Raw genomic sequence first — 19,653 nt, forward strand, 5'->3', positions numbered from 1 at the left:
TGACTGGAATGATTTCAATTTTTTTGAATTTTCCAAGACCAGATTTATGGCCCAGGATGTGATCTATTCTGGAGAAGGTTCCGTGTGCACTTGAGAAAAAGGTGAAGTTGATTGTTTTGGGGTGAAATGTCCTATAGATATCAATTAGGACTAGCTGGTCCATTGTGTCATTTAAGATTTGTGTTCCTTGTTAATTTTCTGATTAGTTGATCTATCCATAGTTGTGAGTGTGGTATTAAAGTCTCCCACTATTATTGTGTTACTATTAATTTCCTCTTTCATACTCATTTGCATTTGCCGTACATATTGTGGTGCTCCTATGTTGGGTGCATATATATATTTATAATTGTTATATCTTCTTCTTGGATTGATCCTTTGATCATTATGTAGTGTCCTTCATTGTCTCTTTTCACATCCTTTATTTGAAAGTCTATTTTATCTGATATGAGTATTGCGACTCCTGCTTTCTTTTGGTCTCCGTTTGCATGAAATATTTTTTTCCAGCCCTTCATTGTTAGTCTGTATGTGTCTCATGTTTTGAGGTGGGTCTCTTGTAGACAGCATATATAGGGGTCTTGTTTTTGTATCCATTCAGCCAGTCTTTTTCTTTTGGTTGGGGCATTCAACCCATTTACATTTAAGGTAATTATTGATAGGTGTGGTCCCACTGCCATTTACTTTGTTGTTTTGGGTTCACGTTTATACAACCTTTCTGTGTTTCCTGTCTAGAGAAGATCCTTTAGCATCTGTTGAAAAGCTGGTTTGGTGGTGCTGAATTCTCTCAGCTTTTGCTTGTCTGTAAAGCTTTTGAATTCTCCTTCATATCTGAATGAGATCCTTGCTGGGTACAGTAGTCTAGATTGTAGGTTATTCTCTTTCATAACTTTCAGTATGTCCTGCCATTCCCTTCTGGCCTGAAGAGCTTCTATTGACAGATCAGCTGTTATCCTTTTGGGAATCCCTTTGTGTGTTATTTGTTGTTTCTCCCTTGCTGCTTTTAATATTTGTTCTTTGTGTTTGATCTTTGTTCATTTGATTAATATGTTTCTTGGGGTGTTTTGCCTTGGGTTTATCCTGTTTGGGACTCTCTGGGTTTCTTGGACTTGGGTGGCTATTTCCTTCCCCATTTTAGGGAAGTTTTCAGCTATTATCTCCTCGAGTATTTTCTCATGGCCTTTCTTTTTTGTCTTCTTCTGGGACTCCTATGATTCGAATGTTGGGGAGTTTCACATTGTCCCAGAGGTCCCTGAGGTTGTCCTCATTTCTTTTGATCCTTTTTTCTTTCTTCCTCTCTGCTTCATTTATTTCCACCATTTTATCTTCTACCTCACTTATCCTATCTTCTATCTCCATTATTCTACTCTTGGTTCCCTCCAGAGTGTTTTTGATCTCATTCATTGCATTAATCATTTTTAGTTGACTCTTTTTTATTTCTTTTAGGTCTTTATTAAACATTTCTTGCATCTTCTCAATCTTTGTCTCCAGGCTATTTATCTGTAACTCCATTTTGTTTTCAAGATTTTGGATCATTTTTGTTATCATTATTCTAAATTCTTTTTCAGGTAGATTCCCTATCTCCTCCTCTTTTGTTTGACTTGGTGGGCATTTTTCATGTTCCTTTACCTGTTGGGTATTTCTTTGCCTTTTCATCTTGTTTAGATTGCTGTGTCTGGAGTAGGGCTTCTCTCTTTTTTTTTTTTTTTGTAAGGTTATAGTGTATTGAAAATGAAAATTAAGGAGTAGTAGAGGAGTACTAGAGGACTTTAAAAGAAATAAGAGAAAAAGAAAAATAGAAAATAGAAGAGAAAAAGGAAAAAAAGAAGAAAAAAAAGAAAAAAAAGAAAGAAAAAGAAAAAAAATTATTTTCCTAATGAAAAAAAATCGTAAAAATCTATGAAAATGAAAGTTAAGGAGTAATTTGGGAGTAATAGGGAATTTTAAAGGAAAATAAAAGAGAAAAAAATAAAAAATAAAAAAAAATTTCTACTAAAAAAAAAAAAAAAAGTAAAAATGTATCTAGGAATTTCTCTGGAGCTGTTGCGGTCAGTGTGGGTTCGGCTCAGTTTCAGATAGCTCCTCGTCCCAGCTTACACTTCTCGGTATCTACAGGCCCCTTCTGTTGTAGTCGATGTTTTCTATAGGGATTTTAATCTGTTGCACCAGTCCCTTCTGAAACAGTTCCCATTTGTTTATTTGGCTTCTGTTTGCCGGTCTCTTCAGAGCCTCATTTCCGCCCTGACACAGGCGGGCGGAGGTGGACTCTTATTCAGGTAGCTAGGTCCGGTGCGCTGCTGGGAGGGGCTGTTGCTGCGGGGCGGGGCTGGCGCTGCGGGGCGGGGCCGGCGCTGCTTTCTCCGTCTGCGCTGCTCAGGCTCCCGGCTGCTCTATATGGAGCGTGCCTGCGCTGCGTGCGGTTCCAGCCCTCGGGTGTTCCACAAAATCACGGAACAAAAAGCTGTGCCTGCTCTTTGTGCCTTCCCCGTCAGAGCGGTCCAGGCAGCCAGGGGCTTGATGGGCGCACTCTCCCCGGGTGCCGCGCGCCCACTCCCTTCCGCGGTCCCAGTCTCAGTTTCCGCTGGCGCCAGTTGGGTGAGGGCGCCTTCTGCCCTCCGCGTCCCCAGCCCCAGTCCCCGCCCGCGCCGGTCGGGTGCCTGCGCCCTGTGTCTCGCCGCGACCCTCCCTGCGGATGTTGACCATCCAGAGTCTCAGGAGGTCTTTGATTAGAAAGTGGAGGCTTGTTTGCAGTGCAGCAGGGGATGCGGTCCTTGGGGCCGAGCCTGCCCACTTCCTCTCCCCTCTGCCTCCTGCCTCCGGCAGGGCTGGGCCGGTCCGCAGCCTACGAGCTCTTCTCTGGACTTTTTCGGTCCCTTTGTTCTGCGAATGGCCGGCAGTGTGTTCGGGCTGGTTAACTTTCTCTCTCTCTTTTGCTCTCCCACAGTTTAAGTTGGCAACTCACAAAAGCTCCCTCCGATTGTCCTCAGGGCACTCAGGCCCGACCCTACCCCAAGCAATGCCGCCCGCTCCTCTCCGTTCCACCCCCACTTGCTGGTGGTGGATGCGGGTGTCTGGGGTACTTTTCTACTGGGAGTTGCTTTCAGGCTCATAATCTGTGGGTTTTATTTATTGTTTCCCTCCCAGTCAGGTTGCCCTCGGAGATTCAAACACTTCCCCCAGGCCCGCCAGTGCGAGGGTTTCCCAGTGTCTGGAAACGTCCTCTATTGGGACTCCCTTCCCGGGACAGATCTCCGTCCTTAGCTCTTTTGTCTCACTTTTTATCCTTTATATTTTGTCCTACCTCCTTTCGAAGACAATGGGATGCTTTTCTGGGTGCCTGATGACCTCAGCTAGCGATCAGAAGTTGTTTTGTGAAGGTCGCTCTGCGTTCAGTTATTCTTTTGATGAATTTGTAGGAGAGAAAGTGGTCTCCCCGTCCTACTCCTCTGCCATCTTGGCTCCTCCCTTCACAGAATTTTTTTGTGACCTTAATTTATTTTGACACTTAAAATGTTTTGTTTCCCTCTTTGAGTGAAAGCAAACATGAGTATAAATGACCTGAAATGAGCTCTGTGTTTACAAAATACTGAATTCTTGAAACATTTCACTACTTAGGTATGATTTTTTTGACTAATCTGAAATCCCACACCTCCAGGTCTTTTTTTACTGAGCTCCATGCCTCTGAGACCACAGGAGGTCTGTCGCTTTTATTTCTTTAATTTCCTGTTAAGCACAATCTTTTTCAAGATGACTTATCAGGGAGCAATGGCATTCATTTTCTGTCAACACATCTCCTGCACACACTCCACTTAATATTTCTGTGTGATTGTGTTGCTGGACTCACCATGATTATTTCCATGTCCAAGATGTATACCTCCCTTCTTCAGTTTTTCTTTTTCTTTTTGGGGCTATACTCAATTCCCCTTCCTCTAACTTTCTATTCATTTTTTCTAAAGCCTTTTTATTTTGAAATAAATATTCACAGGAAGCTTGAAAGATAGCACATAGAGGTGTCCTGTTCGTTTCCCTCAATTTGACCCCAGTTCACCGCTCTAGACAACACAAAACGGCAGGAAATGGACTTTGGCATGTTATGTGTGTAGTTCTGTATTGTTTTAGCACTCATGTAGATTTGTTTAACCACCAGCACAATCAGGATACAAAACTATTCCATCTCCACAAAGATCTCCTGTGTGTTATCCTTTTATAATACCACCACCACCCTCCTTCCCAACGTTCTTAATCTTGGGCAACCTCTTATCCATCTCTAAAATTCTGCCATCTGAGTATGTTTTATAAATGGAATCATAGAGTACATGACCTTTTGAGATTGCTTTTTTTTTTTTTTAACAACTCCGCTCTTGACACTCAGCCAGATTGTTGCATGTATCATGTTTTGCTCCTCTTTATTACTGAATAGTATTCTGTGGTATAGCTATACCACAGTTTGCTCTATTGTTTTTGTTATTTCAAGTGTTTGGCCATTATGAATAATGTTCCTATGAATACAGTTGTCCAGGTTTTTCTGTCAACATCAGTTTTTAAGGGGGATAAATGCCTAGGTGTGTCCTTTTCCTGCTTAAGATATTATTTTTCTCTCCCAGGTTCTGATCACTCACAATTGATTACAGCACCTATTGAATGTTTAAGAACTAGTCTCTCTTATAGGCTGAAAAGAGAATGGAACTTGATAAAGTAATCAGTATGCACATTAATAATATGAGGAATATTGGTGTTTTGGAGAAGGCATCACAAAGTAGACACTGCTGAGGACTTTGAACTCTGTTCGAAAGCCAGCTTCATTTGTCTGAGCTTGCATTCCTTCTTAGACTTCAGAAGTTATCTTTTAGACAACACACTGACATTTTTCCCCCCAGAATCTGAAGCAATTAGCAAGGAAGTTATATTTCTTACAGCCTTTATCTAGGGTGAGAGTGAGAACTATCATCCTGAATTCATCAAATGCACATGATACCTTATCTGTGAAATGTGTCTTAAAATATCCTTGGTTCAAAGGCAAGGATTTTTAGAAATGTAATCTGGCACAGTTAAAGGAATTGCTTTAGATAATCTCCAAAAGCTACTTCTATACGTAAAAATCTATGATTCTCTTCAAAAATTTCTGTTTTAATCAAGAAGAAACTGAGGTTTAGTGACTTAATATCATGCAAACAATAAGTGGATGGCTGACCACTCAGAGATAGAAGTCAGGAGTGTTGTCTGTCAATATACCCTGTAAATGTAAAAAAGGTAAAAGATTCATTCATTTTTAAAATGAGGAAACCCAATTATGAATTGACTCCAAAGAAAGATCTCTCTCTTTCTCATTACAGATTAAATCAGAGAAATGGAGTATGGAGAATGAAACTTTGGTGACTGAGTTTGTTTCCGTGGGCTTGACAAACCGCTTCCAGCTCCAGGTTGTTCTTTGTGTGATATTGCTCTTGGTTTCTGTTGCCACTTTTCTGGGAAACTTGGGGTGATCACTCTCATTTGGATGGATTCTCGACTCCACAGCCACATGAACGTTTTTCTCAGCCACTTGTCCCTTGTGGACGTCTGTTCTTCTTCTGTCATTGGTCCTAAGATGTTAACTGACATCTTTGTAGAGACAAAAGTCATCTCTTTCTTTGGTTGTGCGGCCCAGATCTGGTCTTTTGGTCAGTGTGTAGTGACTGAGTGTTTCCTCCTGGTTTCCATGGCATACGACTGGCATATGGCCATCTGTAAGCCCCTATTGTACACACTCATTATGTCTCAGTGAGTCTGTGGGCAGCTGGTGGTAACTCCTTATACCGTGGGCCTTATAAGCACCGTGATCCATACAACTTTCACCTTTCACCTGCCTTACTGTGGTCCAAAAATCAATCACTTCTTCTGTGACCTCCTTCCCTCCCTGGCATGTGCAGACACACAGGTCAATGAAGTTTTGCTTTTCATCTTGGCTGGAGCTCCAGGAGTACCCAATAGCTGGATCATCTTGGTCTCCTACATTTAATTGTCATCACTGTCCTGAGCATCCACTCTGCTGATGGGAGGTGGAAAGCCTTCTCCATCTTCTCTTCACACCTAACTGCTGTCTCCAGCATTTATGGGACATTCTTCTTCATCTATGTACGTCCAAGTTCCAGTTTCTCCCTGGATATTAATAAAGTGGTTTTTGTGTTCTACACAGCCCTGTTTCCCATGTTGAACCCACTTATCTATAGCCTGAGAAACAAGGAAGTAAAATAATCATTCAGAAGGACGTTTGAAAGGAAGAAGTTTCTTACGGGTAAATAAACTGGAACACCATTTATACTACACTACAGATTGAGAGTAATCTGTATGCAAGATGTAACCACATGGGCTGGGTATAGAGAATCTTTATTTTATGTTGAGATTTTGGGTCATTGACAAGTCATACAATGTCTTAGGTTATAATTTTCTCACTTTGTTTTTCTCATTTCTGATTTAGTAGGGATGGATTTTAGAACTTTAAACTCAAAAGAGTAGACTATTGAATCCCAAGACTTAAAAATATTCTTATTCATATAAAACGTTTTATGACTAGGATATCAGAAGTTCTTTGTTAAGTCCTGAGTAAATGTTGTAATCACAGCAGTGACTTAATAGTACTTTCGTTTTTCTTACAGTGTGTTGAGATCTCTCATTGTCTGTAATCTTGACCTTGACCCTTTAAACATAGAATATTAAAAAATGTATTAAGGTCAAAGGTTTAAAACTTTCAGTTATAAGATAAACATATTTGGGGGCTGTAAAATATAGCATAGTTGCTGTAGCTAACAATACTCTATTTTATATTTGCAAGATGCTGAGAGAGGAGATTTTAATCATTCACATCATGAGAAATAAAATTCAGAACTCTGTTAGGTGACTGATAAGCTAATTGGGGTAATCATTTTGCAATGTAGACAAATATTGAGTCATTACGCTGTGTACCTTGGACTAATATAATATTATGTTAATTATATATCAATAAACCTGAAAAAAGTGAGATATTCAGGAACTACATAACCATAGCACTCTCTAATATTACCTTCATATTTGGCGTAGGTTTATTCCCAAGGCCTTTTATATCCTCTATACTCTTTAGTCATAGTAATAACTTATCAGGATTTTGCTGTTGTAATCATATGCTTTGTGCATATGAAGTACAGAATGCCTCCATATTCTTTAATAAAGTATGTAAATGTCCTGTAAATAATGCAAAGTTGCTCAAGCTCACTAGAAATCAGCAAGATGACTGGTAAAGCTCAAATGCAGCATCAGGCTTACCTTTGTCAGTGAAACATCTCTCAATTTTTCATGAAAAAAACCTGTGTAAATATTATAGAAATTCTTCACACATTTTGATTCTCAGTGATTTTTTTTTTTTTTGGTCTGTATTGGAAAAAGACACTAATTAAAATGATCACAATGCCAAATAAGGTATCATGTGGAAAATTCTCCATTATCATGATCTTTAGATAAACAGTTCCAGAAATTGTGTCATCATTACACAGAAGTTTTACTCTGTAAGTAGCTAAAGAAGGAGGTAAGAAAAGGAGTCAAACACAGAAAACAAATATTTTGATCCCAGAGGATTTTTAAAAGCATTTAGAGGCAGCAAGAACATTTTAATTTCCTCTTAATAAATTTCCCAAGACATGGCATACTTTAGGGAAACAAATTCTCCCAGAACAAAAAATGATGTAACTACTTCTGGAAACCTTAATTCATGTGGAGATTTTTTTTTTTTTTTTTTTCAGATTGGAATCTTCCTACTTCCTTGGGGAAAAAACTAAGAATAAAACCAAGTGACTACTTGACAGTTGGACTTCTTCTCTGTGCAAAGGCACAGGTCGGGGTGGGAAGATGCGATGCATGCTGAAAAAAGAGCACGGTTTGCACTCCAGTGTTAATTCCCTAAAGAAGAAAGGAACTCACAGACATGTAAGTTTAACTCATTTTTAAAACCTATTTCTGCTTCTCTATCTATCTTCAAAAGTTCAAGATGAGTTAAATGGATTTATGGGAAAATAAGACTGACCAACCTTTAAAATATTTTATAGGTTTTCTAATGTCAAACAAACTCTTAGTTAAACCCTAGTTTTCTCTCTAAAACATTTAAGCCATGTTGCTCTTTAGAACTGTATTTGATTTGCTGGCGTTCTATTCTAGCTTTTTTTATGCCAGCGTTCCTAAACTGAAAACCTGCAATTTCTTTTCTTATGGATAATGCTATGCTTTTAAGTAATTTAAGGCTTTGTGCACTATCAATTTCTTGTTTTTTCTCACTCTAGAGGCCGAACTAACCAATGGCTGGTGAAAACTATACAAGGATCACAGAGTTTATTTTCACAGGCCTAGAGTACCATCCGCATGTGCAAGGCTTCCTCTTCTTGTTCTTCCTTCTTTTTTACTTTGTTACCATGACCGGAAACCTGGGCATGATTATCCTCGTCCGGATGGATTCCCGCCTGCACACACCGATGTACTTTTTTCTCAGTCACCTGTCCTTTGTGGATGTCTGCTTTTCGTCCGTGGTTGGCCCCAAGATGCTCAGAGACTTCTTCGCTGAAAGGAAAGCCATTTCTTTCCTAGGCTGCGCCTTGCAGCAGTGGTCCTTTGGGCTCTTTGTGGCCATGGAGTGCCTTCTCCTGGCACCCACGGCTTATGACCGCTACGTGGCCATCTGTACCCCACTGCTGTATTCAGTTGTCATGTCCCACAGACTCTGCATACAGCTGGTGTTTGGACCCTGCGCTGCTGGATTTCTGAACACCATGACCCACACAACAGCTGCTTTCCGACTTCCCTTCTGTGGTTCCAACATTATCAATCACTTCTTCTGTGACATGTCCCCACTTCTATCTCTGGTATGTGCTGACACACGGATCAATAAATTGCTAGTTTTCATCGTGGCTGGAGCTGTATTTGTGGTCAGCAGCCTGACTATATTAGTCTCCTATTTTCACATCCCCGTCTCTATCCTGAGCATCCGCTCTGCTCGTGGGAGGCACAGAGCCTTCTCCACCTGCTCTTCCCATCTCACAGCTGTCTCCATCTCGTATGGGACTCTCTTCTTTATCTACGTGAGGCCAGGAGCAGTTTTCGCTCTGGATCTCAATCAAGTGGTGGCAGTGTTCTACACAGCAGTGATTCCCATGTTGAATCCTCTCATCTACAGCTTGAGAAATAAAGAAGTGAAAGCTGCTATATGCAGGACCATCGCCAGGAGAAAGTTTTGCCTCAAAAGTTAAATTTCCATCTAAAACAGAAAATAGATTAAAAAGTAAAGCTTCCAGACATGGCTAGACTATCTGACCATCATCCAAAGATGCTAAAAAATTTGCAGAATTTGGGGGGTGCTATCCTTCCATTCTTCTACATGATTTTTATTTTAGTACCTTTTAAAAAATGCTCCATTTCATCATGTCCCTATTAATGATAAAAATTCCCAATCACCCAACTCAGAGCAATTCTTTCTCCTCAAACATCTTCATTACTGAGAATGTGATCAAATCTAATAAATGTTGAAGTAACCTAGTTACTAATACTTCACACTAGTTGGACCAACAGAAATGTCCAGATGAGGTGAGATTCTTTGGAACAGCAAACTTTACTCCTATCCTTACATGTAGAGTTGAAAATATCAAACAGAACATTTACTTCTCTTACATATGACTTTAAAAAGTAAATAACCCTCCATACATTATTTTTAATATCTATTACACTTATTTTCTTCTTATCTTCCAAAAATACAATATCATGATCACTGAAGATAAAAACAAAATGCAGCTAAGCAAGTGAAGAAAAATGTTAACCAAAAGAAAAAAAAAATCCAGTATTCTTATTCTTCCACCAAGTGACAAGTCCTAGCAATAGTTCCCATTTGCCTCTCTACATATACCTTTACTCTTTAGTTTTCCAACTATTACTTTAGTATTAATTTTCAGTTTTCCCTAGTTCTTTCAAATAAGGATAGTGATAGCTTATGACAGAAAGTAGAAATAAATCGCAAAGAAATGAATGAAAAAAATGAGAAAACTTCTAAAAAATCAGAAACAATGTGCTGAGAAGTTATTGGTAATTAAAATGCAGAAAATTTATTTCTTATTGTCTTGTTAGTATTTTTCTGTTATACTTTTCAAATTAAAAAAATACAATAGAATGAAGATAAAAAGTATTTCAACACCTTTCTGCTCCCCTCAACCTCAGAAGGATCTAAAGAGGAATTAAACAAATTGCAATCATTTTCATAAAAGTTGAGTGGTTTTTGAAAAGTATCTATTTGGTATAAACTAAATTCTAAGAACATCTATTTTTAGCCCTGATAGCTATTGGTGATCTAAAAATGTACAATTTATCTCTAGGCTATACAGAGATCCACATATGAGTAGGGGAAACAAAACAAAAAACAGACACGCTTGAGTAGTGATGTAGGAAAGAACTAGGGTGTAGAATCTACACCCTAGCTCAAACCTCTGCCCAGGTTTGAGAATCTAGCTCAAACCTCTGCCCAGATAAATATCTTGATAGGGTTGTTGGATAAGCAAATGATTTCTCAGGCAGTATTGATGAAAGGATAGTGTCACAATCCTTCTTCCTCACTCCAGAAGTTGTTGTACCTGCTTTGAACATTGCAACCATACTAAGAATAGCACATTACAGGGACTGGACTGGTCATGAAGTGACTTAGGTTCAAGGGACGTGAGCAGACTATGGAATCAACTGGATACCAAGACGTGGAGCCAGTGTACAGGCTAGGAATAATAGTGCATTCAATGAAGCTGTTGTCTCTGCAGGAATGAGGCGTGTGCTAAATAGTCAGAGACAGAAATAGTGCTAGTAGGATGCTATTAAAAGGATCAGGATGTTAGCTCAGAAATTTCCTCCATTTAATTTCTATTAATTATTTATTGCAGAAACAGTTAATTAGATGGAGGCTGGGATGAACCATTTCAGATGTGTATGTGTTTGCTGCTAATTGTGAAATGAGGTGACTTTTCTTTCTCTTGCTGGAAAGAAAATTATCACTGTTCTGATCTGTGCCTTAGAGCAGAGGTTCTTGGGGTTGTGGCAGATGGTAAGTGGGTCCTCTAATCATCGATGGTATCTAAATATCTTCTGGAAACTGAGCTCTATTTATTTGCTGAGTCACACAGATGATGTGTTACAGTGGTGGAGAGGGTTTCTGCTCTTGGGTTTGTGAACACCATCATAGCTCATGACAGCTGTTGATTTCCAATTATTCTCCAGGTCATTTCTAAGACATCACCCTACTATTTGCCATCAAATGCTCTGACACTTCATCCAATGTATTTTTACTCAAAAATATTTTTATTATGGAATGTTTATATTTATAGAATAACGTAACATGGTGAGACCCTCTGTTCCCAACATCCAGGTTGTTACTGTTTGTGTCTGGAGATCTAGCCATCTGAGTGTGAAAGAAAGTCAAAAAGGGGTTTCCCTGGTGGCTCAGATGGTAAAGATTTGCCTGTAATGCAGGAGTCCCTGGTTCCAACCCTGGGTCCTAAAGATAGCCCAGGGAAGGGAATAGCAACCCACTCCAGTATTCTTGCCTGGAGAATCCCATGGATAGAGGAGCCTGGTGGGCTACAGCCCATGTGCTCTCTGTTTGCCTCCTTATGGCCATTGTGAGAATTCACTCAGCTGCTGGAAGGCACAGGCTTTCACTGTTGCTTTTAACCTGCGTGATCTCTACACTGGATGAGAATCATGTCTTTATCTATGAGTTAGTCTTCCGAGTTTTCCTGACTTTCTCTAAAGGAGTGAAGCCTGTAACCCTAAGGTCTCAACAACAAAAGGAATATTTATAAAAAAGAAGACTTTTTTTCTAAGACCTAAATTCATATCCAATACAGGAAATGGTGGAGAAAAGAACTTCTATGAAAATCAACTGAACTGGGAATGTTCCTATGATTCTATACCATTTAGCACGGCTTCTGAATGAATGGAAAAAGGAGAGGCTGCTTGATCAGAACTTATGTTCCTGTCATTTGGATGCCATGACTGCTTCTCACTTTCCCAGGAAAAGAATAAAGTTCAAACCCCATGCTCGGTGCATCAAATCCTGCTGCCAAGAGATTGCTCTTAATCTTGACTTTGAACCACAAGCGTGAGTGCTACATTGCTTCAATCTTATCTGACTATTTGTGACCCTATGGACTGTAGCCCTCCAGGTTCCTCTGTTCATGGGATTCTCCAAGCAAGAATACTGGAGTGGGTTGCCATGCCCCCCTCCAGGGGATCTTCCCCACCCAGGGAAAGAGCCCATATCTCTTATGTCTCCTGCATTGGCATGTGGGTTCTTTACCACTAGCACCATCTGGGAAGCCCTTTGAACCACACACACAATTCCTTAAAATACCTTTATTAGATCTCTGCACCAAAGAAAATTTCTAGAGCATTCTCTCATTTCTTCCTGTTCCAATCTCTGATGAGGTTTTTGACAGTTGAATTTCTAATACTAAATTTGATATTTTAAAAAAAAATTTTAAATTTGATATTATAACATACAGTCACAAATCTGATCCAATTCACCTATGATTTTGGACTAGAAGAAATATACAGCAACATTAAAAAAATCACCCAGAGACCAAAAACCACATCCAAGGTAAGAGAAACCCAAGTAAGACAGTAGGCACTGAGAGAGGGCATCAGCGGGCAGACAGACTGAAACAACAATCACAGAAAACTAGCCAATCTGATCACAGGACCACAGCCTTGTCTAACTCAATGAAACTAAGCCATGCCGAGTGGGGCCACCCAAGTCAGTCAGATCATGGTGGAGAGGTCTGACAAAGTGTGGTCCACTGGAGAAGGGAATGGCAAAACACTTCAGTATTCTTGCCTTGAGAACCCCATGAAAAGTATAAAAAGGCAAAAAGATAGGACACTGAAAGATGAACTCCTCAGGTTGGTAGGTGCCCAATATGCTACTGGAGATCAATGGAGAAATAACTCCAGAAAGAATGAAGGGATGGAGCCAAAGCAAAAACAACACCCAGTTGTGGATGTGACTGGTGATAGAAGCCAGGTCTGATGGTGTAAAGAGCAATACTGCATAGGAACCTGGAATGTTAGGTTCATGAATCAAGGCAAATTGGAAGTGGTCAAACGGGAGATGGCAAGAGAGAACGTCAACATATTAGGAATCAGTGAACTAAAATGGACAGGAATGGGTAAATTTAACTCAGATGACCATTATATCTACCACTGTGGGCAGGAACCCCTTAGGAGAAATGGAGTAGCCATCATAGTCAACAAAAGAGTCCAAAATGCAGTACTTGGATGCTGTCTCAAAAAGGATAGAATGACCTCTGTTCGTTTCCAAGGCAAACCATTGAATATCACAGTGATACAAGTCTATCCTCCGACCAGTAATGCTGAAGAAGCCGAAGTTAAATGGTTCTATGAAGACCTACAAGAGCTTCTAGAATTAACACCCAAAAAAGATGTCCGTTTCATTATAGGGGACTGGAATGCAAAAGTAGGAAGTCAAGAAACTCCTGGAGTAACAGGCAAGTTAGGCCTTGGAGTATAGAATGAAGCAGGGCAAAGGCTAATAGAGTTCTGCCAAGAGAACGCACTGGTCATAGCAAACACCCCCTTCCAACAACACAAGAGAAGACTCTACACACGAACATCACCAGATGGTCAACACTGAAATCAGATTGATTAAAAGATGGAGAAGCTCCATACAATCAGCAAAAATAAGACTGGGAGCTGACTGTGGCTCAAATTATGAACTCCTTATTACTAAATTCAGACTTAAATTGAAGAAAGTGGGGAAAACCACTAGACCATTCAGGTATGACCTAAATCAAATCCCTTATGAAAGTGAGAGATAGATTCAAGGGATTAGATCTGATAGGCAGAGTGCCTGATGAACTATGGACAGAGGTTCATGACATTGTACTGGAGACAGGGAGCAAGACCACCCCCAAGAAAAAGGAATGCAAAAAAGCAAAACGGCTGTCTGAGGAGGCCTTACAAATATCTGTGAAAAGAAGAGAAGTGAAAGGCAAAGGAGAAAAGGAAAGAAATATCCATTTGAATGCAGAGTTCCAAAGAATTGCATGGAGAGATAAGAAAGCCTTCCTTAGTGATCAAGGGAACATTTCATACAAAGGTGGGCTCAATAAAGGACAGAACTGGTATGGACCTAACAGAAGCAGAAGGTATTAAGAAGAGGTGGCAAGAATACAAAAACCTACTACACCTGAGTTATTTGGGTCTAGGTAGTTCTGCCTGAGCCTAAGGCCACAGAGAGTTCATGACTCACGTGTTTCCCCTGGGCCAAGAGAGATGACTCTGGGCCCCTTTGAAGCAATCTGGGAGGATAGCTACATAAGAAAAAAGCCAGGGAATCATTCACGGTCATCCAGTGACCACTCTGAATCTCAGCAGTAATTGATGCAAACCACAGTTCATCCTCCTCCTCTAGAAAGACTGACTCTTGCGTCTCTGGGGAGTTAAAGTGATGCTAGAAACAGTGTTGGTTCTATAGGCTTAGAATTTGTTCATCTCATGTCTGGAGACTCCATCAGGGCAAAGAATACCTCATTTTAGGTTTCAATCAAAGAAGGAAAGATTTACAAACAATTTAAGAAAGAGTAATTGGTCAGGAACGAGGATACAGTGTTCACTGTAAGTCCCTGGGCATCTGAACTATCTCTTGATGCAGAACCCAACCTTTAGAAAGGATTAGGGGCTCTCGGGTCTTCTTCAGGTGTTTGAAAACTTCCTGAAACACACTGGGATTATCTGAGTTGACGTTCTATTTTTGTCAAGGCTGTGGAGGATTTCTGCGGAGCTCATTCAAACAGTGGACCTTCCATTTAGCTGGAAGTGGTTCCCATCTGAACTCAGGGTGATGGGTCAGTGACTGCACCCTCCCCGAATCTTACTTGAGCCATTTCAAAGCCAAACATAATGGGGTTGAAGTCAGATATAATGATACCGATGGAGAGTAGATTTGTCTGTATCCTTCACAAGGGATCTCGTTGAGTGTGACAAGAGGTTTTGAGCCATTCCATAAATTACTTTCTTGGACCATGGTTTTTACCCCCCTTAGAAATGATGGGGCAGTTTTTTTGTTTTTTTAAATTGAGAGGATATTTCAACTTACTTGGGTTATTATACAATTCAGTGTAAAAAATCCAGCAAAAAAAAAAAAAAACAAACTAATAAGAATATAAAATATATGTGACTAAAATTCTAAAATATTTTTATCATTGCCTAAGAAAAATAATAAAAGACACTTCTGGAGCTGGTACTTAACATCACTCTAGGATATTTGGAAAATAGAACATGAAAGAGATAAAAATCACATGCAGTTGTACTAGTCACATATACAAACTGCAGATATTTTCATATATTTACTCCAGTTATTTCTTGTATATTTGTATTTGTATAGTATATGTAGAACTCAGAAATATATCAATGTATGCAATCTATTTTATGAGATAATGGGATATTAAAAAAACAAAAGTCCTTATATACTATGGTTGGTCTGTACAGAACATTTGCGTTAAATCATTTGTTTATATTTTTTCAGTATTTTTCTGTGTATGTACATGTAAAATTTCTTAGGGAATATTACTTTGCCTATTTAAATTATAAATCCTAAATATTTTTAATTGGACTATTCTTTTAAATATTCTTCTCAACAGGAGTTTTAATTGTCAAAATAATTCATACAGTTAACAAATACACTTGTGATGACTTAGAATAATAGCATGATGCTCAGTAGGCAGTATCCCAGGTTCTGAGGATTTATCTGTGAGCCACACAAGCAAAGACCCTTCCTCCATGGGGCTCACATTGCATTGAGAGGAGAGAGGCTTGCAGATAAAGACAAACCAAACTGTGGCCAGCACTACCACAGAAGGAGCGCAGGAAGGGGTGGGGTGCATCTTGCAGTGGAGGCAGGATCATGCAGCTGGCCTGCAGTGGGGCTGGGGGTTCCGACTCGGATCCTCAGACAGGAAAGCTTATACTTCTAGCTATTGTTTTGATGGCATCATCATAGTCAGATCACTGAGGAAAAATAGTAGATGAGGAGAAGTCAAACGGACCCCATCTACTTCTGCGGCAGAAACTACTCAAGAGAGATCCCATATTTCATTCTGCCCATCTTTAATAGATGACCTATGTTTGGTTGGTACATTGAAACCTGTATGTATGCGTGCTAAGTCGCTTTCATTTTGTCTGACTCTTCTCTGTCTGTGGGATTCTCCAGGCAAGAATACTAGAGTGGTTACCATTTCCTTCTCCAGGGGATCTCAACCCAGGGATTGAACCTGCATCTCTTATGTCTCCTGCACTGACAGGTGGGTTCTTCACCACTAGTGCTACCGGGGAAGCCAGTATAAAAGACTGCATTTCTCACTGTCCTTTGTAATTGGGTGTTGACATGTTACTAAGTGCTGACGGGTAAGTGGAAGATTTGTGAGGTACCTATAGGAAGTCTTCTTATACTTTCAGAGAGTGCCTTTCTTCTCAGCTAGCTCCCCTTTGAGACCTGGAATGCAGCTTTAATGGCTGGAACTTGAGCAATCATTTTGGACCACGAGGAAGCATTTGTATCCCTGATACTTTGTACAACTCTATTAGTCCTATATTGTGGCAAAAATAAATTCCTTTAAATACTTTTTTAAAGTCACTTACTTTGAGTTTTATATCATAGGAATAGATAATCTTAATTCAAATTAACCCAGATGCCTATTTTGGAGGCAGAAGGTGGAAACAGCATATCTGTACCATACTTTGGTTGACTGTTGACTTGGCTTTTAGGTTTAGTGCATTAAAATATAGTAATATTCAGAGAAGATAGTAAAGAAATAGTTTCTATTTACTGTCTCTCTCTCCATTTGACACCCTTCAAGAGAAACAAATGCTGATTTTGACCCAGCTCGTGCTTAGTAATCTGGTGGCTGCATCCAGAGTGTTGGGGTTTCCTCACTGATTTCCTCTGCTGGAGCAAGTACTTACCTCAGTTATTTGGGGGAGGCAGGGTCTCATGATTGACAGCCCTACCAGGTGTGGGACGGACAAGTTATTTACAATACAAGAGTGACTCTGTTGCCAAAGAAGGAAAAAGGGAGATCTGGTCAGACAGACAAACACATTTGAAATGAAACTTTGAGGAAAGAGAGAGGAAGGTTTAAAGAAGATATTTTGATGAGAGAAAGACATCGTTTTCACAATTTCCCATGCCAGAGCAATGTGAGAAACACTCTGAAAAAAAAAAAAACACACTCATTTTTAATGTGCTTAGATTTTGTGTGTGTGAGAGAGGCAGAGAGACAGAGACAGAGGCAGAAAGAGAGAAGTTAAATGGGATTGTCCCAGTTAATTTCACATTATGCAAGTGAGACTACATAATGCAAAATTTAAAATAAAAAGCAGTATTTAGTATCACAGATAATTTAAACAAAAGATTTATTTTGCTCATCTATGAAATGGGGATAACATTATGTGAGGCACTGTATGAATATAAAAATAAGTAAGAGATCATAAAAAAGTGCTCAGAAGACTGTAAGTGATATTTTATTATTTTTATTATTAATATTCTTTTTTATATAAAAGCATATTTATAGCAGTATTGACTGTAGGTTTTGTTGATTTTTAAATTTGATTTGCAAAGTAAATGCTATAACTTTCTTTTTTTATATATTAATTTTTTATTTTTGTAAATTAATTTATTTTAATTGGAGGCTAATTTCTTTACAATATTTTAGTGGCTTTTGCCATACATTCGCATGAATCAGCCATGGGTGTACAACATTCTTCAAGTTAATAAAAATTCCATCTTATCATCTTTATAGGCATAAGACAATATCTGTTCCTAATTAAATTTTATAAAGTTTTAATAGCCCAGGAAAACAGGAATTCTTATTTATCGAATGTCCTGGAGAAATACTACTTCTTTATCATCAGTGTCTAGGAAAATATATGACTCTGTAGGAGTTTATTCACTAGAAATTTGTTAGCTCTATCTTAGGCTTCCCCAGTGGCTCAGCAGTAAAGAATCTGCCTGCCAATGCAGGAGACATGGATTCGATCCAGGAGTCGGGAAGATGCCCTGAAGAAGGAAATGACAACCCACTGCAGAATTCTTACCTGGGAAATCCCACGGACAGAGCAGCCTGGGGGAATACAGTCCATGGAGTCGCAAAGAGTCTGACATGACTTAGCGTCTAAACAACAACAAATCTATCTTAGGGTATTTTGAAAGGAATGTGATAAAACATTAACTCTAAGACTCATTCTAGCCCTGCTCCAATATCATGTTAATAAAGATTCCCTCAAAATGACCTTATTTTCTAAACTGTTATAAACCCGATTTTAAATATTTAGTGTTACTTGAAAACAAGAGGGTCAAAGTTTGTTAAAATTTGTTGTACCTTCAGTACCATGAGATGCACTATTTCCATTCTTAATGAAAGATCCCCTCCACATTTTTATTCATCTCCTATTTAACAGGTCTCAGTGAATACAATGAAGTGAAAGTGATAATCACTCAGTCGTGTCTGACCCTCTGACCCCATGGACTGTAGCCCACCAGGCTCCTCTGTCCATGGGATTCTCCAGGCAAAAGTACTGGAGTGGTCTGCCGTTCCCTTCTCCAGGGGATCTTTCCAACCCAGGGTTGGGACCTGTGTCTCCTGCATTGCCCGCAGACTTGTTATCGTTGAGCGACCAGGGAAGCTTCAGTGAATACAGAAAGCGTTAGTCGCTCAGTTGTGTCTGACTCTTTGTGATCCGTGGACTGTAGCCCCCAGGCTCCTCTGTCCATGGAATTCTCCAGGCAAGAATACTGAAGTGGGTAGTCATGCCCTTCTCCAGGGGAACTTCCTGACCCAGAGACTGAATCCACATCTCCAGCATTGCAGGCAGATTCCTTAAAGTCTGACCACTAGGGAAGCCCACTTGCTGCTATATTGCCCCTATACTGAATATATTGAATGTAGGCTGTGTTCAAATAAAGCGTAGGCAAGGTTCCTAGTGAAGTAACGTTATCGTTCCTTTTCAAGGTGGCGTTAAATGTTTCCACCAGGTGGCAGCATCAGCTTATCAATCACAGTAAAAGTATGTTCACATTTCCTTCATTATTTTTTAAGATTTTTTTTTTTTTTTGGATGTGGATCATTTTTAAAGTCTTTATTGAGTTTGTTACAATACTGCTTCTGTTTTATGTTATTTTGGTTGTTTGGCCACAAAGCACAAGGGATCTTAGCTCCCCAACCAGGAATTGAACCTGCACCTCCTGCATCGGAAGGCAAAGTCTGGATACCAGATACCACCGGATACCAGAGAAGTCCCCTCTACTACTTTAATTTACAAAGGATTCCACAGGGTTTCCTTGTGTAGCTTGGAAGTAGAGAAAATGGAGAGCCTATATCCAGTTAGAAACAAGTATAAAATTATCAGAAAATAGATCTCATTGGACTGACTGAGGCTGTAATGCAGAATTTTAATTGCACTTTCCCTTAACTGTTCTTTCCCAAGGTACAGTACACTTTGGGGACAGGACATCTTCAATAAGAACAAAGAGAAAATGATGCAAGTAATTCAGGGGACTTTCAGTTAGTTGACTAAGACTCTGTATGTGTCACAGTGGAGTCTTCCATACTTTCCTTT

At 39.6% G+C, this 19,653-nt stretch overlaps 2 protein-coding genes across 3 annotated transcripts in view; one reads left to right on the forward strand and one right to left on the reverse strand.

The window, feature by feature from the left end:
* Nucleotides 1–19,653, reverse strand: part of LOC122450481 (fatty acid desaturase 2-like protein FADS2B) — a 914,319-nt gene that overhangs the window by 758,490 nt on the left and 136,176 nt on the right. The gene's annotated exons all lie outside the window — the stretch shown is intronic.
* Nucleotides 2,208–9,239, forward strand: LOC122450502 (olfactory receptor 1009-like). 2 transcript variants are annotated; one of them, XM_043482881.1, is made up of 4 exons: nt 2,208–2,270; nt 5,328–5,414; nt 7,746–7,929; nt 8,280–9,239. In XM_043482881.1, exon 4 carries the CDS (start codon nt 8,295–8,297, stop codon nt 9,237–9,239), a length of 945 nt encoding a protein of 314 aa, XP_043338816.1. In that variant the 5' UTR covers nt 2,208–2,270; nt 5,328–5,414; nt 7,746–7,929; nt 8,280–8,294. The 2 variants fall into 2 exon arrangements, with proteins under 2 accessions (XP_043338816.1, XP_043338815.1); XM_043482880.1 differs by lacking the exon at nt 2,208–2,270 and adding an exon at nt 2,577–2,589.

This window comes from Cervus canadensis, chromosome 11 (assembly GCF_019320065.1).
Source record: "Cervus canadensis isolate Bull #8, Minnesota chromosome 11, ASM1932006v1, whole genome shotgun sequence".
Taxonomy (NCBI): Eukaryota; Metazoa; Chordata; class Mammalia; order Artiodactyla; family Cervidae; genus Cervus; species Cervus canadensis.

Excerpts from the sequence above, each read along its gene's own strand:
- LOC122450502 (XM_043482881.1), top strand. The coding sequence starts at position 8,295 with ATGGCTGGTGAAAACTATACAAGGATCACAGAGTTTATTTTCACAGGC.